The sequence below is a fragment of the Schistocerca nitens genome, chromosome 2, assembly GCF_023898315.1.
Source record: "Schistocerca nitens isolate TAMUIC-IGC-003100 chromosome 2, iqSchNite1.1, whole genome shotgun sequence".
Lineage (NCBI taxonomy): Eukaryota > Metazoa > Arthropoda > Insecta > Orthoptera > Acrididae > Schistocerca > Schistocerca nitens.
In genome coordinates this window covers 1,111,077,579-1,111,105,093 of record NC_064615.1, presented here as the reverse complement: position 1 = coordinate 1,111,105,093, position 27,515 = coordinate 1,111,077,579, and the positions used below count along the sequence as shown (strand labels likewise).

The following is a 27,515-nucleotide window of genomic DNA, read 5'->3' as shown; positions in this document are numbered from 1 at the left end:
CATTTGGTAAAAAAAAATTCATTTTTGTGTTACTTATAGCTTTATACATGTCCTTCATGATGACGTGCCGATCATTTCATTAATGTTCATAGCTATTGTGATATTTGCATGAAAGACAAACACTGCAAAATTCAAAAAAGTTTGCAATGAAAAGTAGGGGTCACTATGATTTTGCATTTGATGTATATTACATAATATGTTGCTGCTTATGAAATAACTAACATATTGAGTTTTTCTTTAGACTTGGCTGGAGATCTCTAATCTCTCACCAATCTCAAGAAAATTGATCTGATGTATCACACTCATTTGTGACCATGCACACCAGCGATAAAGCCAGAGTGAAATATCCACAACATTCCTCATGTTTCATGAACGGTTTGATATATCGATTTTTGGCAATTTATATCATGCAAAGAGAAGAGTCTTTTGCCACGTGGTTACTATGCAAAACTTCATTATCCACTGTGTTATTCCACTAACTTTTTCTTCTGACTTTTTTTCTACTGCCTTTTCCGATCAAAGAATGTAATTTTACAGGGCCATCAATAGCTGGTGAAACAAGAAATGCTAGAGATTTTGGAACAACATAAGTGCACACATTAAACCTTTACTTTTGTTCTGAGGACGTGTTTTTTCATAAGCTACTGAGCCTACTTTCCCTCAGTTCCCTCACTAAATAAAAGTAATTCTCTCACATTTGGATTTGCACAACATGTTAGTGAGGTGACACTGTGTAAACTCCACTATGATTTCGCAGAAGAAGCAAATTTTAAAATGGTAACAAGAGAAATATGTACGTTTCACTTAAAATTCGCCACTCCTACACTTATCTGAAAGTGATACATGGTTAACAAATCAGGTGAAAATAGATCACTGTTTTTGTTACATTTTCAGTGTCACTGCGTTTGTTACATTTTCAGTGGAATTCTTTTCAGATACTTACCCAAGCAGATGTGACAGATCTTTCTGAATGGTCACCATGAAATTAGGGGTATGGAGGGGCTCCACTTAATACTTACAAAAAATGTGAGCATAGTATTCAGTTTAAAATGACACTTCCCCTGCAGCACTCAGCATTTTCCCTGCAGCGCCCGCCCTTAAGCCCCACCACTACCGCTCCCCCACGTGTCCTGCTGACCATGCATCTACTGGCCACTTTATTCTACGCAGACTCTACTAGCAACATGCTACAGCTGAGTCCTCCTACACACATCAATATATTTTACAAGCACAGCTCTTCCTTCCTCTTCAGTTAGTCCCCACTGCTAGATAGCAATTGTATAGTCAGTCCCTACTTTTGCTCACCCACTGTCGAAAATAAACAGAATATTATCTGTAGCTGCTGCCAGACTAATGGTGGTGTGGAACACTGCTCTTCCTACACTTCGTTCTGTTGTGACCAAGCCTTAAAGTGTGCACATACTTTTGCTTTCTTCTTGAATTAGACTAAGTTAGGGTTCTGCTCTAGCAGTGAAGGGTGATCAACTGAACTACATATGTCTAGATTACTCAGTTTGAGATGGTGTCAAAAATAGTAAACTCAGGTTAACGACAGCAGAAAACTTATTTCCAAAAAGTGATGTTACAGATATCTACAAACAAAAGACATCATTTTCATTTGTGACATCACCAAATTATCTGCAACGCACCTATGTACAGCAGTGAAAGGATCAGGTTCAGCCAGTACAATGGTAACTACTGAAAACTGTGGAAAACTATGACAGAGATTCCATCTCAGAGTGAAACATGATTGCACGCTATATTTCCTCACCTCACAGCACAAGGATTAATCATACTGTCCTTAAATGACACGCGAGACTTCTGTTTACAGTGCTCAACTTACAAACCATGTATGAAAAGGGGAGGTTGAGGAAGCACATGTAAGGATGTGAGGCATGCAAAGACATAGACAAAATGTCAGCAATATAGACTAACATGCTCTGGAAGTTGTTTAAGTAGAGCAGCCGAGTCTTCAGCTATTCACAGACTACAAACATACTTACAGACTACTTTCACAGCACACAAGTTTACAAAGTTGTCGCAATGAGATAAACTATACCAGGTGAAAGTTCCCAGCAAATTTCTGACATCTTATTCACAAGTGTTGGTCCAGGGTTCCAGTAGACCAGCACAACCTTCAATTCTCGCAAACTTTAGCTCCGTGCCAGAACCATTTTGCTGGCATCCAACCATCCACCATGAACACCACACTATGATAGTTAGTAGACTCAGATTGAACGTGTTTCTACAAACATTTCCAATACAGTAGATAACACTATTATTCAACCAGTCATCTAATTTACAAAAATTTTTTGAGTTTAAAATCTGTAATAACATAACTGTGATGTGCAAAGACTATGGAAAGTGTGATATATGTGATGTTATAGCACTTTGCTAGTGTATATTTGTAACTTATGTAAAGAAATATGTGAAATGTATAAGTTACTAAATAAGCTGTCATTTCTATAAAATGGTATACGCTTAGGAATAATGTGTATGATATGTCTTATGTAAAAGATGGAGTGCTTTTGTACTGTACGGAAGTTACTGTGAGAAGCGTAAAAGGTGGCTTGGATTTTTGGCACACTACCTGTAGAGTGAGCGGGGCTGAGAGCACACACTCTGTAGGCATCAGTGAAAGAGGCAACACTCGGACAGAGCAGGCGATGCCTTGTCTGGAAATTATTGCTCAACAGCCTCAGATGATGACTGCTGAATTATTTCTGCTTTGATACAAGATGTTGGGCTATGTTATGGACATTAAAATGTCGCCAAGAAGGATTAATTAGCCCATACTTCAAGAAACTTGTATGCTGTACTATGGGTAGAGTAGCTGCCATTGTTATCCACCACACCCAATGACTACAGCCAACAGGTTACGTACTGTGTATAATTAGAAATGTAGAAGCATGAAACATTAATTCACAATTAACTGTTTTTGAATAATTATTGTATTAAACATAAAATTTGGTTCACCCTGTTATTTTATTCCTAGTCATTCACCTACATAAGGCCCTTTCCCAGTGTTTGATTATTCTGAGTAAAACATTTGAAGTGTTTTATTCAGTATGTACAAGCACTAATTTTCATAACTGAATACATGTCCGAAAATGAAATTTTGCTTGAATACTTAAATAGATATTTTCAGGCAAATTTAATGATTTTAGTATTCTTACTCTCTTTATGGTAATAAGAAAAGTGAAAGTAAATAAGTTTTGCTGAAAATATGAACTTCTCATGCATAAGTTTTGAGTAAAGTAAAGATAAAATTCTTTCAGTTATAAATGAAATCAGTAAGTTATAAATTCTTACAAAAAAGTGCTTATGTGGCTCAGTGACGATGGACTAGGGTTCTATAAAATTACTGAATGACCACACCGTACCTTTGGCTTTGACAGATCATTTGTTAAGACAAAGGTATAAACAAAGTATCTTAATAAATTCAAATGTGTGTATTATGCTATTACTATATTTAAGTATTTAATTTGTTGGTTACAAAAAGTTCCCACTGCCCCCCCCCCCCCTTTTTTAAGCACATCGTGATGACTAAATATTCGTGGCCTTTCCAGATCAAGATTATACAGGGTGTTACAAAAAGGTACGGCCAAACTTTCAGGAAACATTCCTCACACACAAAGAAAGAAAATATGTTATGTGGACATGTGTCCGGAAACGCTTACTTTCCATGTTAGAGCTCATTTTATTACTTCTCTTCAAATCCCATTAATAATGGAATGGAAACACACAGCAAAAGAACGTACCAGTGTTACTTCAAACACTTTGTTACAGGAAATGTTCAAAATGTCCTCCGTTAGTGAGGATACATGCACCCACCCTCCGTCGCATGGAATCCCTGATGCAGCCCTGGAGAATGACGTATTGTATCACAGCCGTCCACAATATGAGCACGAAGAATGTTTACATTTGGTACCGGGGATGCGTAGACAAGAGCTTTCAAATGCCCCATAAATGAAAGTCAAGAGGGTTGACGTCAGGAGAGCATGGAGGCCATGGAATTGGTCCGCCTCTACCAATCCATCGGTCACTGAAGCTGTTGTTGAGAAGCGTACGAACACTTCGATTGAAATGTGCAGGAGCTCCATCATGCATGAACCACATGTTGTGTCGTACTTGTAAAGGCACATGTTCTAGCAGCACAGGTAGACTATCCCGTATGAAATCATGATAACGTGCTCCATTGAGCGTAGGTGGAAGAACATGGGGCCCAATCAAGACATCACCAACAATGCCTGCCCAAACGTTCACAGAAAATATGTGTTGATGACGTGATTGCGCAATTGCGTGCAGATTCTCGTCAGCCCACACAAGTTGATTGTGAAAATTTACAATTTGATCACGTTGGAATGAAGCCTCATCCGTAAAGAGAACATCTGCACTGAAATGGGGATTGACACATTGTTGGATGAACCATTCGCAGAAGTGTACCCGTGGAGGCCAATCAGCTGCTGATAGTGCCTGCACACAGTACGGAAACAACTGGTTCTCCCGTAGCACTCTCCATACAGTGAAGTGGTCAACATTACCTTGTACAGCAGCAACTTCTCTGACGCTGACATTAGGGTTATCGTCAACTGCACGAAGAATTGCCTCGTCCATTGCAGGTGTCCTCATCGTTCTAGGTCTCCCCCAGTCACGAGTCATAGGCTGGAATGTTACATGCTCCCTAAGATGCCGATCAATTGCTTCGAACGTCTTCCTGTCGGGACACCTTCGTTCTGGAAATCTGTCTCGATACAAATGTACCACGCCACGGCTACTGCCCCGTGCTAATCCATACATCAAATGGGCATCTGCAAACTCCGCAATTGTAAACACTGCACTGACTGCAAAACCACATTCGTGATGAACACCTGTTGATGCTACGTACTGATGTGCTTGATGCTAGTACTGTAGAGCAATGAGTAGCATGTCGACACAAGCACCGAAGTCAACATTACCTTCCTTCAATTGGGCCAACTGGCGGAGAATCGAGGAAGTACAGTACATACTGACGAAACTAAAACGAGCTCTAACATGGAAATTAAGCGTTTCCGGACACATGTCCACATAACATCTTTTCTTTACTTGTGTGTGAGGAATGTTTCCTGAAAGTTTGGCTGTACCTTTTTGTAACACCCTGTATATGTATGTTGGTGTAGTAACTAAAAGATTCCTGTTTCTTTCTCAGAACCACAACTGAAAAGTTATATTTATTTGTGAAGTTATGATAGGTAATGGCAGGAAAGTAGGCCAAATTTACTTCTTCTGCTTTTCTGAAACTTAAAATTTTCTTTGTCTAGACAGGCTGGCAACCATAGACAAACCACTTAATGAACTTGAACTTTGTACAGATAGGTCCTAGATTCAGTATTACTCCATTTTTTACTGGGTTTCTTTCTAACAACTAGAAAATTCTTAGGAAAAGAACTAATAGACTGATTTCCATAGCCATTAGTCATACATCATAATCAAATCCTGTAAAAGGTGTAACTTTATATGAAAATTGTGGACAGTAGGCATGTTTATGACGTGTACACTACATGCGCACTTCCCTATATATTAGTGTTGTACATGGCTTTTCCAGTGACAGGAGTATTTGTTCTGTTGGTATAGTGTTATAAGCACCACCAATCTCCGATTTGCTCCATTATCGGTGCGTGAGACAGTATAAGCTAAGAACAGTTCCTTAATACATTTTAATCAGTTCTAATGTGGTTCGTAGGACAACCATCCTATTTACATAGTTTGGATGTTTTTGTTTAATACTACCCACAAAATAATCTGAACCATCTTTATATCATTCTAGTCATCAACCTTTGTTGCACAAATCGTATCCCTGCGATTGACCGAAGTATGAAAAATACTTAGTGATTCCAACTATACTCCGTTCATCATAAGAATAAACCTGCATTTGCTGGAATCTCATTGGATTTCCATTTCACGTGGGACTGCAGCCACGCTGTCTCAAATACTATCAAGTACGATAGTAAGGGTACGTTTTGTGCTGTGCTCTACGTGCACATCAACTTGGCGATAATATGGGACAACAGCTTTACCGGCACATTTAACTTGGACAGCACTGGCTGGTCAGCTGATACAGCTAGCCTGCAGTGATGTGGTCAGCTGGAGTTCACGCGTAAAAAGAGACGAGCAGAGGAGCTATACAGCTTTGAATGACATTTAATTTTTAAGCAGAATGAAATAATACACTTAGAATCTCCCACAATATGCTCCTTAGATGACTAGACAAAAACCGCAACACGTTATCATTTTTATCTAACGTACTACTGTAATTAAAAACAGCGATGATGATAATGCCTGACTTAACCACACAGGCCTGGTAGAATTTTGCGCAGAGCATAACTTAATCATAGCTAACACTTGGTTTAAGAATCATGAAAGAAGGTTGTATACATGGAAGAACCCTGGAGATACTGAAAGGTATCAGATAGATTATATAATGGTAAGACAGAGGTTTAGGAACCAGGTTTTAAATTGTACGACATTTCCAGGGGCAGATGTGGACTCTGACCACAATCTATTGGTTATGAACTGTAGATTAAAACTGAAGAAACTGCAAAAAGGTGGGAATTTAAGGAGACAGGACCTGGATAAACTGAAAGAACCAGAGGTTGTAGAGAGTTTCATAGAGAGTGTAAGAGAACAATTGACAGGAATGGGGGAAAGAAATACAGTAGGAGAAGAATGGGTAGCTTTGAGGGATGAAATAGTGAAGGCAGCACAGGATCAAATAGGTAAAAAGACGAGGGCTAGTAGAAACCCTTGGGTAACAGAAGAAATATTGAATTTAATTGATGAAAGGAGAAAATATAAAAATGCAGTAAATGAAGCAGGCAAAAAGGAATACAAACGTCTCAAAAATGAGATCGACAGGAAGTGCAAAATGACTAAGCAGGCATGGCTAGACGACAAATGTAAGGATGTAGAGGCTTATCTCACTAGGGGTAAGATAGATACTGCCTACAGGAAAATTAAAGAGTCCTTTGGAGAAAAGAGAACCACTTGTATGAATATCAAGAGCTCAGATGGAAACCCAGTTCTAAGCAAAGAAGGGAAAGCAGAAAGGTGGAAGGAGTATATAGAGGGTCTATACAAGGGCGATGTACTTGAGGACAATATTATGGAAATGGAAGAGGATGTCGATGAAGATGAAATGGGAGATACGATACTGTGTGAAGAGTTTGGCAGAGCACTGAAAGACCTGAGTCGAAACAAGGCCCCGGGAGTAGACAACATTCCATTTGAACTACTGATGGCCTTGGGAGAGCCAGTCATGACAAAACTCTACCATCTGGTGAGCAAGATGTACGAGACAGGCGAAATACCCTCAGACTTCAAGAAGAATATAATAATTCCAATCCCAAAGAAAGCAGGTGTTGACAGATGTGAGAATTACCGAACAATCAGTTTAATAAGCCACAGCTGCAAATTACTAACACAAATTCTTTACAGACGAATGGAAAAACTAGTAGAAGCCGACCTCGGGGAAGATCAGTTTGGATTCCGTAGAAATACTGGAACACGTGAGGCAATACTGACCTTACTACTTATCTTAGAAGAAAGATTAAGGAAAGGCAAACCTACGTTTCTAGCATTTGTAGACTTAGAGAAAGCTTTTGACAATGTTGATTGGAATACTCTCTTTCAAATTCTGAAGGTGGCAGGGGTAAAATACAGGGAGCGAAAGGCTATTTACAATTTGTACAGAAATCAGATGGCAGTTATAAAGAGTCGAGGGGTATGAAAGGGAAGCACTGGTTGGGAAGGGAGTGAGACAGGGTTGTAGCCTATGCCTGGTGTTATTCAATCTGTATATTGAGCAAGCAATAAACGAAACAAAAGAAAAATTCGGAGTAGGTATTAAAATCCATGGAGAAGAAATAAAACCTTTGAGGTTCGCCGATGACATTGTCCATTCTGTCAGAGACAGCAAAGGACTTGGAAGAGCAGTTGAACGGAATGTACAGTGTCTTGAAAGGAGGGTATAAGATGAACATCAACAAAAGCAAAACGAGGATAATGGAATGTAGTCGAATTAAGTAGGGTGATGCTGAGGGAATTAGATTAGGAAATGAGACACTTAAAGTAGTAAATGAGTTTTGCTATTTGGGGAGCAAAATAACTGATGATGGTTGAAGTAGAGAGGATATAAAATGTAGACTGGCAATGGCAAGGAAAGCGTTTCTGAAGAAGAAGAATTTGTTAACATCGAGCATAGATTTAAGTGTCAGGAAGTCATTTCTGAAAGTATTTGTATGGAGTGTAGCCATGTATGGAAGTGAAACATGGACGATAAATAGTTTGGACAAGAAGAGAATAGAAGCTTTCGAAATGTGGTGCTACAGAAGAATGCTGAAGATAAGGTGGGTAGATCACGTAACTAATGAGGAGGTATTGAATAGGATTGGGGAGAAGAGGAGTTTGTGGCACAACTTGACTAGAAGAAGGTATCGGTTGGTAGGACATGATCTGAGGCATGAAGGGATCACCAATTTAGTATTGGAGGGCAGCGTGGAAAGGTAAAAATCATAGAGGGAGACCAAGAGATGAATACACTAAGCAGATTCAAAAGGATGTAGGTTGCAGTAGGTACTGGGAGATGAAGAAGCTTGCACAGGATAGAGTAGCATTGAGCTGCATCAAACCATTCTCAGGACTGAAGATCACAACAACATAACCACACAGTAAATTTTCTGCATAAGCTGTGTGTAGCTCAAGAGAGAATAGAAGGATTTCACCGTGTAGTTAAATACTGAAGCCACTGAAGGTATTACTTACAAGTCAGTCATCTGGTAATCTCTTAGCTCCTTTCTTATCCGAATCCATGAAATACATTTCAGTTCTGGAAGTGTTACCTGCTACATTGATAACAAGCCTATCAACAACAGAATCCATGAAGCCAATCAGGAACAGCATTTTTCTTTTTTTATGACAAGCTGTTCTATATCCCACCAGCATTCGCCAGTGATGTGTGAAAAAGCTGTGTGCGTTAGTTCCAGTGTGTCTGGCAGCTTAACAGTCTTGTTACTTCTCGGGTCAAATCCAGTAGCTTGGCTCCAAGTCAGTTCTGTTGGGTTCATATTGTAATGGTAAAGTAGCAAATGTAAAAATGCAGCATTTGTATGATGTGCTTGATGCTGTGAAAATGATTGTTTTTCATGTTTCTATGATACTTATCTACCTCTGCAGTATAAAACGGTGGGCACAGAAGAGGATTTGGTTTCTCATTTTTGCCTTAAAGAATTAATTGTTATGTTTTCTTAATTTAAACAACTTTTATGAACAGAATTTCATAAAACATCGATAATTAAGAATTTGTATCTGAAATGGACATGAGGGACATGAAAGGGAAGCAGTGGTTGGGAAGGAAGAGAGACAGGGTAGTAGCCTCTCCCCAATGTTATTCAATCTCTATATTGAGCAAGCAGTAAAGGAAACAAAAGAACAATTTGGAGTAGGAATTAAAATCCATGGAGAAGAAATAAAAACTTTGAGGTTCACCGATGACATTGTAATTCTGTCAGAGACAGCAAAGGACCTGGAAGAGCAGCTGAATGGAATGGACATGGTCTTGAAAGGAGGATATAAGATGAACATCAACAAAAGCAAAACGAGGATAATGGAATGTAGTCGAATTAAATTGGGTGATGTTGTGGCAATTAGATTAGGAAATGAGACACTTAAAGTAGTAAATGAGTAAATGGCAAGGAAAGCATCTCTGAAGAAATTTCTGAGAAATTTGTTAACATCAAGTATAGATGTAAGTGTCAGGAAGTCGTTTCTGAAAGTATTTGTATGGAGAGTAGCCATGTATGGAAGTGAAACATGGACGATAAATAGACAAGAAGAGAATAGAAGCTTTCGAAATGTGGTGCTACAGAAGAATGCTGAAGATTAAGATCAAAGGGATCAGTTGGTAGGGCATATTCTGAAGCATCAAGGGATCACCAATTTAGTATTGGAGGGCAGCGTGGAGGGTAAAAATCGCAGAGGGAGACCAATTGTATATTCAGAAGGGTGTAGGTTGCAGTAGGTACTGGGAGATGAAGAACCTTGCACAGGATAGAGTAGAATAGAGAGCTGCATCAAACCAGTCTCTGGACTGAAGACCACAACGACAACAACATCTGAAATGGAAACAAGAATTTCGTGTCCAATATGTAATTAGAAAGAAGAAAACATGCATTATTCATAAAAAATTGCGATGAATTTTATAGTTACAATATGTAGGTATTTCAAATTGAACGAGAAATAAAAACTGACTCCAGGGAGATTTGAACCCATGCACGAAAGAACGGCAGTTGGCTTACATTCCATTATGCTAATGACTACACTACATTTTCAATATGAATAATTCATCAACTGCATTGTATACAAGGCTCAGAAAACTTCAAAGCCGAATATCTCCATAAATTTATGAAATACATTAAGAACAGCCTATTTCTCGGCACTTTTTAACCATGTTCCATGCGCGCGTCTCACTGCGGAACAGAAAGAAGCCTCAGCCATTTTCATACTGCGCATTAACAGCACGAAAATCAGATTACAACCATGCAGAGGCTATGACTGTACACGATTTTTGAAATAAAAACAATGTAGCTAAAGCGTGATTAAGAAAAACGCTGATGGCTGTTAATACATTTGAATATCTTAAAGTTTCATTTAACATAACTTAGTAATAAGACGTCTCTTACATAAGTAGGACCTACTTCCAAGAGCGTAACAACACCAGTGTACCTGTGCTACAGCTTCTGAACAATCATTGCGTTTGTGTTTAGTTTCATCAGGTTTATTCTTATGATGAACGGATTATAGTACATCCTACATTAGTCTTTTTGTGTGTATCTTATCCCGAATAATGTGGATAACAGCCATATTTTGTACTAGCTTTGCTGCAGCCAATACAACTTTTTCATGAGAGTTCCATCATCCACTAATCACTCTACATGACTGGCCACTGCTGAAGAGAATGGGTAGAATATTCTACCAAACAGAACTGATTTGAACTGCCTTCTCATCAGAAAATATAAAACTTTTTTGCTGAAACAATGTACAAACTGTCCTGTTTTTATTACATTCTGATATCTTTAGATTCATTTAGCTGAGAAAGGAATAATCAAACAATGGAAAATCCAGGATGGAATGTAACAATATTGTGAAAAGGAAAGTTGCGACTCACCATATATATATCAGAGATGCTGAGTCGCAGACAGGCATAACAAAAAGACTGTCACAAATATAGCTTTCTGCCAGCAAGGCCTTCGTCAAAAATAGATGACAAACACACACATATACACTCATGCAAACGCAACTCACACACAAGACTGCGTCTCAGGCAACTGAGGCCACACTACTAGTAGCCAAACCAGTGCATGATGAGAATGGCAACTGGATGGTGGGTAAGGAGGAGGCGGACAGTGATATGCTGCTGGGTGTGTGTGTGTGTGGGGGGGGGGGGGGGGGTAGGGCAGCTATGTGTGATCAAGAGGTTAGTCGGGGGGGGGGGGCAGTGGAGAGGTGGGGAGGGGGGGATAGTTGAAAAGGAGAGAAGTAAAAAGACTGGATGTGATGGAGGAATGAGAGCTGTGTAGTGCTGGAATGGAAACAGAAGGGACTGGATGGGAGAGGACAATGACTAACGAGGCCAGGAGGGTCTTGGGAACGTAAGGATATACTGCAGGGAAAGTTCCCACCTGTGCAATTCAGAAAAGCTGGTGATAGTGGGAAGGATCGATATGGCACAGCCACTGAAATGAAGGATGTTGTGTTTGGCAGTGTGCTAAGCAACAGGGTGATCCATGTGTTTCTTGGCTACAATTTGTCAGTGGCCATTCAAGTGGACAGACAGCTTGTTGGTTGTCATGCCCACACAGAATACAGCACAGTAGTTGAAGCTTAGCTTTTAGATCACATGACTGGTTTCACGGGTAGTCCTGTCTTGGATGGGATAGGTGATGTTTGTCACCAGAGTGGAGTAGGTGGTGGTGGGAGGATGTATGGGACAGATCACCTCTACTACAGGGGTTTGAGCCATGAGGTAAGGGGTTGGGAGCAGGGGTTGTGTAGGGATGGACGAGTATATTGTGTAGGTTCGGTGGACGGCAGAATACCACTGTGGGAGGGGCGGGAAGTATAGTGGTCAGGACATTTCTCATTAGGGACTTCGTGAAGTGGTGGCAGACTGGAAACATAAGGCACAGGAGATTTGGTTTGGTACAAGATTGGGAGGATAATTACGGTTTGTGAAGGCTTCGGTGACACCCTCAAAATATTTCAAGAGGGACCGGTCATCACTGCAGACACGACGACCGTGGGAGGTTAGGCCGTATGGAAGGGACTTCTTGGTATGGCAGCTGTCAAAGCAGAGGTATTGCTGGTGGTTAGTGGGTCTGACATGGACAGAGGTTGTGAGGTAGCCATCTCTGAGGTAGAGGTCAACGTCTAGGAAGGTGGCCTTATTGGGTTGAGTAGGACCAGGTGAATCAAATGGGGGAGAAGTTGTTAAGGTTCTGGAGGAATGTGGATGGGGTGTCTTCACCCTCAAACCAAATCACAAAGATGTCATCAATGAATCTGAACTGGGGGGGTGGGGGGGAGGGGGGGTGCTAGGATTCTGTATGTTTAGGAAGGATTCCTCTGAATAGGTTGGCATAGAATGGTGCCATGTGGGTGCCCAAGGCCATATCCCAGATTTGTAGGTAATGCCTTCAAAGGAAAAGTAACTGAGGGTGAGGATATAGTTGGTCATGGTGACTAGGAAGAAGGTAGTTGGTTTGGAACCCACTGGGCACAGTTGGTCATGGTGACTAGGAAGGAGGTAGTTGGTTTGGAACCCACTGGGCACTGGGAAAGGTAGTGTTCAATAGCAGTAAGGCCATGGGCATTAGGGATGTTAGTGTAAAGAGAAGTGGCATCAATAGTGACGAGCTGGGCATCATGTTGCACAGGGACAGGAATTGTGGAGAGTTGGTAGAGGAAATGGTCAGTACCTTTTATACAGGAATGTAGATTCTGGGTAATAGGTTAAAGGTGTTGGTCTAAGAGAGCAGATTCTCTCAATGGGGGCAGAGTAACTGGCCACAATGGGGCATCCTGGGTGGTTGGGTTTATGGACTTTAGGAGCGCGCAGAGAGATGGACTCCAGGGAGAGGTTCCGGGATGGCCCTCAGGATTTGAGGAGTGACTGGAGTTCCTGCTGGATTTCTGGAATGGGGTCACTGTGGCAAGGTTTGTAGGTGGATGTATCTGACAGCTAGCAGAGACCTTCTGCCAGATAATCCTTGCAGTTCAAAAAAACAGTAGTGGAGCCTTTATGCGACTCAACATCTCCACTATATGGTGGGTGGCAACTTTCCTTTTCACAATACTGAGAAAGGAATAACTATGGTTAAGGTTTCCATTTACAGCATTTACAAGTTAGTGAAATGAACAAATGAAATGTGCCACCTTACTGTGAAGTTTGATTTACAACTGACTATCACATGTACTGAATCTCCATGAGATTTTTCTGTATTCCCTATCTGAAAAATCATTATAAATTTTTCCTAAATGTAGTCTTGTTTACTACACATGTAAGAATCTCTGTATGGTAGAATACAGTGATTTTAACAGAGTAGCACATAAATTGTGAGACTTAATTTTTATGCAACAGCTTTGCTCACCCTGTAAATCATTGGAATCAGAGTTTCTTTTCAAACACACCGTTAAAACAAATAATATAACAAAAAGTCCTACAAAATACTGAGGAAGTTGGCACACAGTGCTGCATTTATTATTAAAAGAAAGCAATTACCTTGCAAGAATAAGGTTCATATTGGGATTAGATGTCCCTGGACCTGTGGGGCTCCATTTGATTGTGTAGATTTCTTTACTATGTGCCTGCAGGTCATGGACACAAGTGTCCTGTTTCATGGACCATATCTTCAGTGTCATATCATCTGAGCAAGATGCCAGCAAGTTTCCTTGAGGATCCCATTTAATAGCATTAACTTCATTCTGAAATCAGAAAATATGGCACAGACACGACTTCATACACTTTTTGGTAACAGTAAATATTTATGACTATAGTTTACATATCTAATGCAAATAAATAATGAACATTTCATATAGGTACAAAAATGACCAGTAGTAGTTAAATCAACTTATTTTTCTTATATTTCACAACAAAGTATTTGGCAACCATCCTATAGGCTGGGTGCTCCAATACTCTTCATTTCAGGCACACTAGTTACAGACATACGTAACAGTACTTCAAAACACCAAAATGAACAATTATTTAATTGAAGCTATGGGATAAGTCACAACCGGAAACTTTAGAAAATTTTCAGAGGTGCGTACTACAATTTTGAAAAGCAGAAACGATTAGAAATTTTGAAAGAAAACCAACAGAGTAAATATTATCTATTAAGATGTCACAGAGGAGGTCATATTCCCCGATCCTGATGTACAGACTCTATTACTGATTTTCCACATATCAAAAGCAAAGATAAAATTGTACCCTTTTACATGAAAATATACTACACAATGCTGAATAACACTTTCTTGATATTACTGAGAACTAACCCACCTCCACAGTCAAGAGTGCTAACAAACGATCAGGGAGGTGGTGCTCAGCACAGAGGCAGTCAGCTTGTCAACAAACTTCATGTCAAAGCCCAAGATTAAATTCCCAGCCTCTCGACAGTGTTAAGTTTAGTGAACACGTGATATTGTCAACAGTGATTGGTGCCTCAGGTGCATTGGCTCAACTAAACCCTGAAGAGGAGCAAGTCATGTACCGATATTGTTTCTTGCCCTCTCCCTTCTCCTTCGTTCCAGGCTTCTACTTAACAACACAAACAAAACGCTAACTTCCACAAACTCTAGTTCATTCATGCATTGCAGCTGTATGTACTATATGTAATTGGAAATGCTTACGCCAGACTGAGAGATATAAGAAATTAAACAAGTAGCCAACAACTGAAACCAACACTTGCCATGGAATGTAAGTCCAGAAAAGTGCCATGGAAGGTAAGGCCAGAAAGCTGCTGAGATCAAACATATGTTGGAGAGGAAGTTGAGAAATTTGTACAGGATGGTAGAATCCTAATAGTCCATGCAGGAGGGGCTGGTATTCATGTCCCTTGAATTATGAGTAGAAAACATTCAGCAATTGGGTACAGAGTGCCCATTAATGTACTCTGCCAGATTAGTGGGGGTCATTCCAATATATTGTATTTACCTGAGTAAAAAAATTTATTTTTAACATATTATGAAAAATCAAAATTACAAACTTTTATTGATGTAAGGTATCTGCCTAAAAAGTTACCATTACACCTATTCTAACCTTATGCCATTTATTGATTTTCTACAGTTTGATAATACAAGGAGAAATAAAATAAATAAAAGAAATTGTTTACATTAGTTTTTATCTTCACTGTCTCTTTTGTTTAGCCTGTCACCTGTGGTACTGCTATTTTTAATCAGCACCACCTTCGTCCTAACAGGGCAGCTGTGAAACTTTTATCTGCCTTGTCACATATATTTGTCTGTTTCTTCCAAATATGTTTTGTTGTTTTTTTAACACATAGTGGATTTCATTCCTATACATATGTGAGAATATTACAATGTCTTGCTACAAAAACACATCATCTGTTTGTCACCCTCTCACTGGCTGTATAGTACCAGCAGCTGACACACCCCCATCATTTGCATCATACCTCATGGTGAGGGTTAACAACATTGCAGCACAAAACACGTACATACACCACTGGCCTCAGTCTAAGCTTTTAGCATCTTCTGCAGAAATGTCAGCTATTGTTGAGTATTTGGCTAATATTACAGTCAATTTGATTCTGAGTACAAATGGATTTGGGCAAACTGCAGTTTGAACATTGTAGATGTTCAAAAAAAGCCAAAGTACACAGCATAGATTTCCATAGTTGGCAGAGACAAAATTTGCTGCCCACTCACCAATTTCCTCTCCACACTCACAATAGTTCTTAGCTAAGCTCATGTCACTGTTCCCCCTACAAGCCTTCTGCAGTGCTGTGCTTTGGCAATAGTGAAAAACAGACAGCTGTATCTTCTAGAGTGCAGGTCGTATGTAATTACAGTAACTAATACTTAAATTAAAGATTGCAGTAACGATACAGTTCAGTTCTCGAACTCTCATTTGTCCTGAAGTCTAGTGCTATCCATTGGTACTGTCTCCGCAATGGGTCTTTCCACTATAATTTCTTTTTGAGATAACAACTGCAGTCAGCCTAATGTGATTTGTTTTGTTTGTTAGACATTTAATTGTGCATTAATTTTTTTCTCATTTCCGACAAATGTCACCATCTAGCTATAAAGTTGATTAAAAGCTGGTAGTGTTAACCCAAGTATTCCGATATGTGTACACGTACTGTAGTTTCATTTGAAACGCACTCCATAAATCACTGATTTCTTATAACCAAACAAAACAGTGACTTGGATTCTGAATGGACAAGAGTTTCACTTCTGAATTTTACCTTTACTTAAAAAGCAGCATAAATACGATATCCACACATGTATGAGAACTTTTCAAAAGTTTGTGAGTTGATAAAATGTATTTCACAATTTTCAATTTTTTAAGCAGAACATTAGATTGTTGTGGTCCCTAGTTTATAGTTTCTCACATATCCATCAGTTGCACAAGTCAAATGTCATATGACTGATCAAATGAGATCGATACTGTATCGAGCACTTCTGTGTATCGGGAAATCTCAAGCCTATAACCCTCCACTGGGCATGTGGTGTCTTTTTAGACCCCATACCACTTACACTTCTTGCACTTGATTATTTACTGGGTCTGCAACACTCATGGTCCCTGAATCTCTTTCATAGCTATGGCTACTATGCTTAAATACCATTAATCAAATATTTCTTTAATTTATGATGTCTTAATTTAGGAATCAACAAAAATAGGCACTTGGGGTCTTCAAAGAGCCCAGCTGGTTTGACTGACTTTGTGTTGCCAGAAAATGGCTGAAGTTGGCAGAACTTATTAACAATGCAGGTTACTCAGTTGTTAAGCTTCAGATAGCATTGTTGATGCGAGGGAAGTGGATGATGGCTGGCTTTATTACGTAAGCACAGTATTTGTTTTCAAATCTTACAGTTTTGCATAAATGTAAAGTAGTATTCATATAAAGAAAGAAATATCTGTTCATTATAATGTAAGTCAATCAAAATTATGAAAACTGTGGAAACTGAAGGAAAAACTATTTTCATATAACTTACATTAGAATTTAAATAAAGGATTAATTTTTTGTTTAGGGTTCATGGAAAACTTGTTCGGACTGAAGAAACTGATAAGATCTTCTTGAGACGTGGGATGATGATGATGTAGATAATGGAAGTATTTATGACCTGAATGATGATAAATACTTGCCCTCAGATAGTGAAGAGGAGGAAAGCAGTGATGTAATGGAAGGGGAAGACGAAGATACTGAAGATGACGTCATTCACAGTGACAATGATATAACTGTAAGTAATGACAACACTATGAAAGGTTATTTCACTGGAAAAAAATGGAATGATTTGGTACAAAGAGCTTCCAACTAAGTGCCAAACTCCACCTCATAATATAATTCATGATAAACCTGGTCCTAAAGTTGTACCCCCTAATTCAATAAAAGGAGCCCTAAAGCTCCTAATTACCCCAGAAATAATGTCCGTTGTGGTAAGGGAAATTAACAGAGAGGTTAGGCGAGTGTACAAAAGTGGAATGAAGATTATCCTAGTAGTACACCTAAGGTATGGAAGGAACTAGATGCAGAAGAATTAGAGGCGATCACTGGTTTGCTTGTATCTTCTGGAGCCTACAGATCAGTGGAACAAAGAACATGGCAGACCTAATTTCAGAGCAACAATGCACCTAAAAAGGTTTCAAGCTATCACAAGTTTTCTCAGGTTTGACAGTGAGGAAACAAGGGAAGCTTGTAGGACTCATAGTAAATTAGCTGCATTTAGAGACATCTGGGAAATGCTCACTACACAGCTTTCTTCCATTTACAGTTCAGGCTTTGACATAACTGTTGATGAATAGCTTGTTACATTTAGAGGGAAATGTCCATTTTGACGATACGTGAAAAGCAAGCCTGCCAAATATGGTATAAAAATATGGTGGGCTTGCGATTCTAAAAATGCATTTCCGCTGAATGGATAAATTTACTTGGGAAAACAACCTGGCCAAAAGAGAAAAGTAAATCAGGTTTCCAGAGTCATAAGAGATCTAACTGCAAAATGGTTCATTAAGGGCCACAACATTGCAGCTTACAATTTTTTCAGTAGCATACCTTTAGTGAGAGAATTGCTGGCGATGAACACCACCTATGTCGGAGCTCTGAGGAAAACAAGATCACAATTCCTAAGGAGAGGCAGCCACATCGTCCGAGAGAAGTAAATCCCTCTGTGTCTGGATTCTCTTATTCCGTATCACTAGTATCATATGTACCAAAGAAGTCATTAGCAGTTACACTTGTCTCCTCTCTTCACTCATCATGAACTGTAGTTGGTCACAAAAAGAAGCCAAAAACATAAGGGGGGTGTTGACACCTTGTGTCAACTTGTGGGCACCTATAGCATGAAACAACACCAAGCACTGGCCTCTTGTACTCTTCTATAATATGATCAACATTGCTGCAATGATTATATGGTTGTATCTTCACCCACAAAGTCTGACTTCAAATCAGAAGAGGCAGCAGTTCCTGCTGCAGTTAGGATGACAGCTTGTACATTCTTACATCAACATAAGACTACCGTGTCATGGTAACAAGGCCATTTCTATCACAGTAAAACTAGAATAGGTTATCTCATTGAACTGAAGTTTTCATTTTCTTTTATTTGTGTTATGATCTCTATAGATATAGCAAAAACTGATAAATAAGAAAATATATCAGTTGTCTTCAAAAAGATAAAATAAAACGGTATGTCCTGATAATGTTTAATATTTAAGGATGTAAATTGTAAAATATAAAAGATGTTATTGTAACAAAAAGCAACGTAAAACAAAATGTGTGCAAATTATATAATGATGAATTTTCTGCCATACAATATAAAAAACAAATTTTCATTTCATATACATGACCCACTATAATAAAAACAGTGCGGAATATAACAATTTGATGTTACAACAAGGAAATAATGGCAAAACCCAACAATAAATAAAGTGCTCCAGTCAAATGAACTGGGGTCTTGAAAGACCCCGTCATGTAACTTTTCCAACATGCCCAGCAGATGGTTAAAGCGAAAGTGTTTGCTAAGCTCTACCCTTCATTTCTCTTCAAAAGAAATTTGTACAAAACCTCAACAGCAAAAGCTTCATCTATAAACTTGTTTACCTCAGCAGTAATAATTTAATCTGCAAGTATAAGACGTATTTTTTGAAAGACAAATTTAGGAAAAACTTCATCTTATAAATATGGTAAAAATACAGGCAGTGTAGACATGTTACTTGTCAACATCTGTAATTTCATATGTTGCTCTGCCTTTGATGTTGAAGTATTTAGATGGTGGGACTGTAACAGCACTTGAGTGCAAGCGGGCAGAATTTACAGTAGGAATGATTGCAGGGATAGGATAATTATCTGAGAATGTCATGTTTTACAAGGATATTACAAAGATTTGGTGGGTGACAGAATGCTGCTGTGAGTCACCAATGCTTTGGGGAAGATGTCAAGGGAGAGATGATCTCATCTCAGAAGTTGACTTTAAAGTCACAGTCTTCCACTATCCAATCTAATTGACATTTATCTGTTGTAGAATCCTAGAACACACTCTGAGCACAAATTCAATGACATGTCTAGAACAGAATGCCAACCAGTACGAATTCAAAAACATCAGTTGTGTGAAAACTATTTCATGGTTTTCTCACGACTTCTGCAAGCCATATATCAAGGCAGTCACATAGACGCAGTATTTCTTGACTTCTGAAAAGCATTTGACTCAGTACCACACACATGCTTGTTACCAAACTACAATTCTATGGGGTATCAAGTGACTAGACTGAGGATTTCTTTGTAGGGAGGGCAAAGCATGTCGTACTCGGTAGCGTGTTAGCAGTTTTAGAACTTCACATGTATTCAAGTAAGTGTGATGGTACCCCTGCTGTTCATGTTGTATATTAATGACCTTCAAGACAATATTAATGGTAACTACAGACTTTTCACACATGCTGTAATTCTCTATAATGAGGTACTATCTGAAAGATGCACAAATACTTAGCCGGATCTTGATAAAGATTCCAGGTAGTACAAAGATTGGCAACTTGCTTTAAATGTTCATTAATTTAAAATTTTGCAATTCACAGAACGAAAAAAAGTTTCAACAAGTCACAGTTGGAATCAGTCAACTCAAACAGTTTCTTGGGTGTAATGAATTGTAGGGATATCAATGTAACAATCACATAGACTCAGTCGTGGGTAAAACATACTTCAGTTGAATGGTAGAATACTTGGAAAAGAAAGTCAGTCACTAAAGGAGATTGCTTCGAAATACAACAAATCTTAGAACAATTCTCAGGTCTGTGCGAGGGGTACCAAATAGGTCTAATGGAAAACAATGTAGGAATGAACAAAGGAAATGTAAAGGAAAAAGATGGTGAATCAAAGAGACCTGCATGTCAGAGCAAACTTAATAAAAGTAGGGTGCTGCAGAGATTTCTCATTACTGGTTACTTCATTTTGGCAGCCACGAAGCTTCTTTACTGAGACTTGCAGCCTTAGAGACAAATACTGTGGAATGGTGGCGACTAGGACACATACACATGTTGTATGAAATGAGGACTCAATTTGGTCAGCCAGAAGCTAAGGAATTTCAATGTCACTGATGTCTAACTGTAGACAGTATTAATTAGCATTAATTGTTACCTTGTCAATCATGTATAAATTGGAACAAATAGCAAGGGAAGTTTATACTTCATTCGTCAACTGTGCTACACACACTGACATCAGCATACCATCTTGCAATAATATTTCACTGAAATCACAGAAAGTACTGAAGCAGAAATGAGACACAACACAATCACAAATCTTTACGGTTAATATTGTGTCACCTAAGAGTGATGAGATTTTGTATCAATACTTAAGGGGAGACAGTGGCAGAAATAATGAAAAATTTACAAATTATTTTTATTTGCTTATTTGATAGTAAATATAATTGAGATTATTATCCCAAAATTTTTCCCCCTGAAATTTGAACTACAAATGGCATAAAAAAATTAAAACCCTAAGCAGTGTAATGCTCTGGATGCCTCTGTAAGGGGAAATCAACGGGTCGGCCTGCAGTGAGCGAAGAAATGTTTGAACGCGTGCGGGCAAGTTTCACGCATAGCCCGCGGAAGTCGACGAATAAAGCAAGCAGGGAGCTAAACGTACCACAGCCGACGGTTTGGAAAATCTTACGGAAAAGGCTAAAACAGAAGCCTTACCGTTTACAATTGCTACAAGCCCTGACACCCGATGCCAAAGTCAAATGCTTTGAATTTTCGGCGCGGTTGCAACAGCTCATGGAAGAGAATGCGTTCAGTGCGAAACTTGTTTTCAGTGATGAAGCAACATTTTTTCTTAATGGTGAAGTGAACAGACACAATGTGCGAATCTGGGCGGTAGAGAATCCTCACGCATTTGTGCAGCAAATTCGCAATTCACCAAAAGTTAACGAGTTTTGTGCAATCTCACGGTTTAAAGTTTATGGCCCCTTTTTCTTCTGCGAAAAAAACGTTACAGGACACGTGCATTTGGACATGCTGGAAAATTGGCTCATGCCACAACTGGAGACCGACAGCGCCGACTTCATCTTTCAACAGGATGGTGCTCCAGCGCACTTCCATCATGATGTTCGGCACTTCTTAAACAGGAGATTGGAAAACCGATGGATAGGTCGTGGTGGAGATCATGATCAGCAGTTCAAATCATGGCCTCCACACTCTCACGACTTAACCCCATGTGATTTCTTTCTGAGGGGTTATGTGAAAGATTCAGTGTTTAAACCTCCTCTACCAAGAAACGTGCCAGAACTGCGAGCTCGCATCAACGATGCTTTCGAACTCATTGATGGGGACATGCTGCACCGAGTGTGGGAGGAACTTGATTATCGGCTTGATGTCTGCCGAATCACTAAAGGGGCACATATCGAACATTTGTGAATGCCTAAAAAAACTTTTTGAGTTTTTGTATGTGTGTGCAAAGCATTGTGAAAATATCTCAAATAATAAAGTTATTGTAGAGCTGTGAAATCGCTTCAATCGTTTGTAATAACCCTGTACATAAGTGTGCAAAATTTCAATGAGATTGAACAAAAAATGGCAAAGATATGGATTTACAAAAATATTAGTGCAAGACTGCCACCATCTCCCCTTAAAACCAGCAACTGAGGATATTCAAGCCCTCTTACACAGAGGTGTCCTTGATGATACCATAGTACAGAACTACAAAAACACAGATAATCATATAGAACTAGCCCTGAACAATACTTACAATAGAAGTTTGCTATACTGTATATTATTTCCAAGATATAAAGGCATAAAATGCTGGATAAATTGATGAAAATTTTACCAATAAATGTATCAATGATTCATTTAAAACCATACAGACATTCTGCTACACTCCTTTTGTACATGCACAATGATAAAAAAATTTTGTATTGTAAGACTTACAGTGTGTCCCTGAAATGATTTAATAGGTTTATCCACGTTCAGTTTGCACACATGTATACACTGATCTGTACTACATGATGCAAAACTTGTGTTTGTTTGCCAATCCACATCGAGGGCTGGAGCTGAGTGGAAAGAAAACTGCTGAGTGCATTGTCCTGATGCTGCATCCCAAATGATTGTTGTCTGTGGAACAAACACATTAACATCCACTTAAATACAGAGCTTAACTGAGGAACTCAATAACACACGTTGCGAAGTGCAGTTTACACCTAACACAATATGAAATTAATTACATGGTGCAACAGCAAACACAAACTCCAAATTAATGCAAATCCACCACATCACATGTAATGTGTAGCATACCTACATCTACATGACTACTCTGCAATTCACATTCAAGTGCTTGGCAGAGGGTTCATCGAACCACAATCATACATCTCTCTACCATTCCACTCCCGAACAGCGCACGGGAAAAACGAACACCTAAACCTTTCTGTTCGAGCTCTGATTTCTCTTATTTTATTTTGATGATCATTCCTACCTATGTAGGTTGGGCTCAACAAAGTATTTTCGCATTCGGAAGAGAAAGTTGGTCACTGAAATTTCGTAAATAGATCTCGCCGTGACGAAAAACGTCTTTGCTGTAATGACTTCCATCCTAACTCGCGTATCATATCTGCCACACTCTCTCCCCTATTACGTGATAATACAAAACGAGCTGCACTTTTTTGCACCCTTTCAATGTCCTCCGTCAATCCCACCTGGTAAGGATCCCACACTGCGCAGCAATATTCTAACAGATGACGAACGAGTGTAGTGTAAGCTGTCTCTTTAGTGAACTTGTTGCATCTTCTAAGTGTCCTGCCAATGAAACACAACCGTTGGCTCGCCTTCCCACAGTATTATCTATGTGGTCTTTCCAACTGAAGTTGTTCATAGTTTTAACACCCAGGTACTTAGTTGAATTGACAGCCTTGAGAATTGTACTATTTATCGAGTTATCGAATTCCAACGGATGTCTTTTGGAACTCATGTGGATCACCTCACACTTTTCGTTATTTAGCGTCAACTGCCACCTGCCACACCATACAGCAATCTTTTCTAAATCGCTTTGCAACTGATACTGGTCTTTGGATGACCTTACTAGACAGTAAATTACAGCATCATCTGCGAACAACCTAAGAGAACTGCTCAGTTTGTCACCCAAGTCATTTATATAGATCAGGAACAGCAGAGGTCCCAGGACGCTTCCCTGGGGAACACCTGATATCACTTCAGTTTTACTCAAAGATTTGCCGTCTATTACTACGAACTGCGACCTTCCTGACAGGAAATCACAAATCCAGTCGCACAACTGAGACGATACCCCATAGGCCCGCAGCTTGATTAGAAGTCGCTTGTGAGGAACGGTGTCAAAAGCTTTCCGGAAATCCAGAAATACGGAATCAACCTGAGATCCCCTGTCAATAGCGGCCATTACTTTGTGCGAATAAAGAGCTAGCTGTGTTGCACAAGAATGATGTTTTCTGAAACCATGCTGATTACATATCAATAGATCGTTCCCTTCGAGGTGATTCATAATATTTGAATACAGTATATGCTCCAAAAACCTACTGCAAACCGACGTCAATGATATAGGTCTATAGTTCGATGGATTACTCCTACTACCCTTCTTAAACACTGGTGCGACCTGTGCAATTTTCAAATCTATAGGTACAGATCTATCGGTGAGTGAGCGGTTGTAACAGCGTAATCTGAAAGGAACCTAATCGGTATACAATCTGGACCTGAAGACTTGCCCGTATTAAGCGATTTGAGTTGCTTCGCAACCCCTAAGGTATCTACTTCTAAGAAACTCATGCTAGCAGCTGTTCGTGTTTCAAATTCTGGAATATTCCATTCGTCTTTCCTGGTGAAGGAATTTCGGAAAACTGCGTTCAATAACTCCGCTTTAGCGGCACAGTCGTCGGTAACAGTACCATCGGCACTGCGCAGCGAAGGTATTGACTGCGTCTTGCCGCTTGTGTACTTCACATACGACCAGAATTTCTTCGAATTTTCTACCAAATTTCGAGACAACATAACATACCACCCATATAAACACAAACTGGCATTCGTAAAATCAACATTCAAACATATAAACAAAATTCAAGGTGAACCCACTATAAAGTCTAAAGAACTAAATATTTTAAAAATAATAGCCAGCAACAATTCTTATGATCCATCCATAGCTGAAAAATTAGTTATAAAAATTTGAGCCAAACAGCACCAGCAATCCAGTCCTCAGTAGCAGAAGAAACTAAATATGTGTCTATGCCTTTCCACGGTAATATTGTTGCAGAAGAAGCTGAGTAGCACAGTCACTGCAGTGTAGAGGTTATGATACTAGACTGTTGCATGGAGGGTCGTGAGTTCAAAAGTCACATGAGCTGTAAAATTTTAATTTCTACATTCGGTTCTAGTACATTCTAGAAGTATCCACAAATGTCAAGAATCACTGAACTGGAATGTTCTGAAACTGTATATATGTTGTATGTGTTCTGGCCGGAGGCAGTTCGCTCCATGCTCTTATGTTTGCAAGTGCTTAATAAACCTTAATTGAGTGAAGTTAGTGTTCATCATTCATCTAATTACACCTTCTTCCACGTGACATCATTCTGGTGGAGACGCTGTGTACTGGAACTTGTGATAGCGCACATTATCAATGACACAATGGCTCCCATCAGGCCACAACAGAGCCGCCGTTTACGTGGCCATATTCAACAGATCACAATCCATTGGAGACAGAAGAAGAAGAAGAGGACGTTACAATGAGAGCAACTGTGTATCACCACATGAGACATCCTTCCAGGTTCTCTGGTGATGATGGCCAAGATCCAGACAAGTGGCTCAAGGTATGTGAGCGTATAGCCAAATTTAACAAATGGGATGCACCGTGTATTTGGCTAATTTATTTTTCTACTTGGAGGGCACTGCCAAGCAATGGTATGAGAACAACAAGTAGAAGTTCACAAGCTGGGAAGTATTCCAGGTGGAACTGCGCAAGTATTTCGGCGACACACAATGACAGAAGTGCAAGGCTGAAGATTAATTAAAGTTCAGAGCACAGCGTCCAGGAGAAACGACAGTATCCTACATTCAAGACATCTTGGAGCTATGTAAAATAGTGGATCCTAGAATGAAGGAGGAAGATACAGTTGCACATCTCATGAAGGGTGTTTCTGAGTACACGGATCAAGCCATACTCCTGAAGGAGGTTTCGACAGCAGATTTCATAAAATGGTGCCTGTATATCGAGACACTGCATCAAAAAAGAATTACATGCAAGAAGTTTGAACGGCTTCCAAATGTTGTATCAATGTCTGTGATGGAGGAAGGAACTGATTTCACAAGTTTTCTTTGTCAGATAGGGAGAAAGGAAGTTCAGGAGGCACTTGGATTGCACAGTGAGCAAAAAACAGAGATACTTCAAGAGGTCATAAGGGACGAAGTGGAACAGACATTGAACCCAATCTCTCATCCTTCATTTCCCTTCAAAACAGTGAAAAAGCTGAGACCCAGGGAAAGCTACATTTCTACAATGTGGCATGAGGAACCTGTTTGGGCACCAAGGAAGACTGTCATCTGGAGGACCCAGGATAACAAACCAGTATGTTTCCACTGCAGATGACAGGGACATGTGGTGAGCTATTGTCGAGAAAGGCAGCGGATATTTGATGGCACCTGTGCCAGAAGACAGCAGACCGATCTTAGCCGTTGCCAACTCTGGGATGATGAAGATGAACAAGAAGATGTGGGTGCAGGACGACATAGGTCAACATTGCCACAAGCTAGCTGCTGGAGAGTATGCTCCCCAACACACCGATCAATGTCTCCAACGCCGTTTAGAAGGTCCAGCCGACCACCTAGCCGCTGTAACCTGGAAAACAAAAGAGTGCAACCTTCCTTGGAGGTGAGGCTGCCGAAGAGAAAAATCCTCCATCGATCACTACAAAAATTATAGGAAACTACGTACATATCCTCATGGATGACCGACCAGCCCAAGCTCTTATGGACTCCGGAGAATCATATTCAGTCATTTCGGAGAAGTACCATCACCAGTTGCAAAAAACAGCATTCATTGACAACAAAACATCTCTGCTGAAGGTGGCTAATGGGAAATAGATAAAACCTACAGGAAGATGTGTCATTCGTGTGGGTATTAGTGGCCATACACAGCCCTTAGAATTCATCGTCTTACAAGAGTGTAGTCATGATGTCATTCACTGATGGGAATTTTTGAAAGCTTCTCAGGCAATTATAGATTGTGGTCGCTCGAAGATTATGCTAGACGAGATGAGATACTGTGGACAGGAAGGTGCGCATCCAAGTGTGTAGACAATGTGTGCTGGATGAAGTGATCATTTCTGCAGTCAGTGCTAGAAAAGTAACTGTCATGTGTCATGCCATGCATCAACCCATGGATCTTGTAGTGGAATGTAAGAGAAGCATATCACTGAAGAATAACTTGGTCATCCCAACCTCTATCATCTCATTTAAAAACGGATTCGGTGAATTGTGGATAGTTAACTGTTGTCGAGAACTGCAGATCCTTCCAATACGCATATGTGTAGCAAATGCTGAGCCATTAATTGCTGAACAGCTGAGTGTCACAGAAACCTCCCATACTGTGTCTGTGGGCAAAATTAGTGCTACCACTACAAGACAATATCTTCTAGCTCAACTATCACCAGAATTCACAAAGGAACAACAGAAGAAGCTACTTGCCATTCTTCAAGAATGGCGTAGTGTTTATGATACTCGACTGTTGCATGGAGGGTCGTGAGTTCAAAACTCA

The 27,515-nt window shown here is 39.7% G+C and overlaps 1 protein-coding gene across 1 annotated transcript in view; it reads right to left on the bottom strand.

The window, feature by feature from the left end:
• LOC126237505 (F-box-like/WD repeat-containing protein TBL1XR1) overlaps positions 1–27,515 on the bottom strand; it is a 196,211-nt gene that overhangs the window by 23,758 nt on the left and 144,938 nt on the right. Inside the window, exons 7-8 of the mRNA XM_049947662.1 lie at positions 22,679–22,861; positions 13,814–14,016 (exon numbers count right to left, since the gene is read on the bottom strand). Of these exons, the coding sequence (XP_049803619.1) occupies positions 13,814–14,016; positions 22,679–22,861 (386 nt within the window). The remainder of the gene's footprint in view (positions 1–13,813; positions 14,017–22,678; positions 22,862–27,515) is intronic.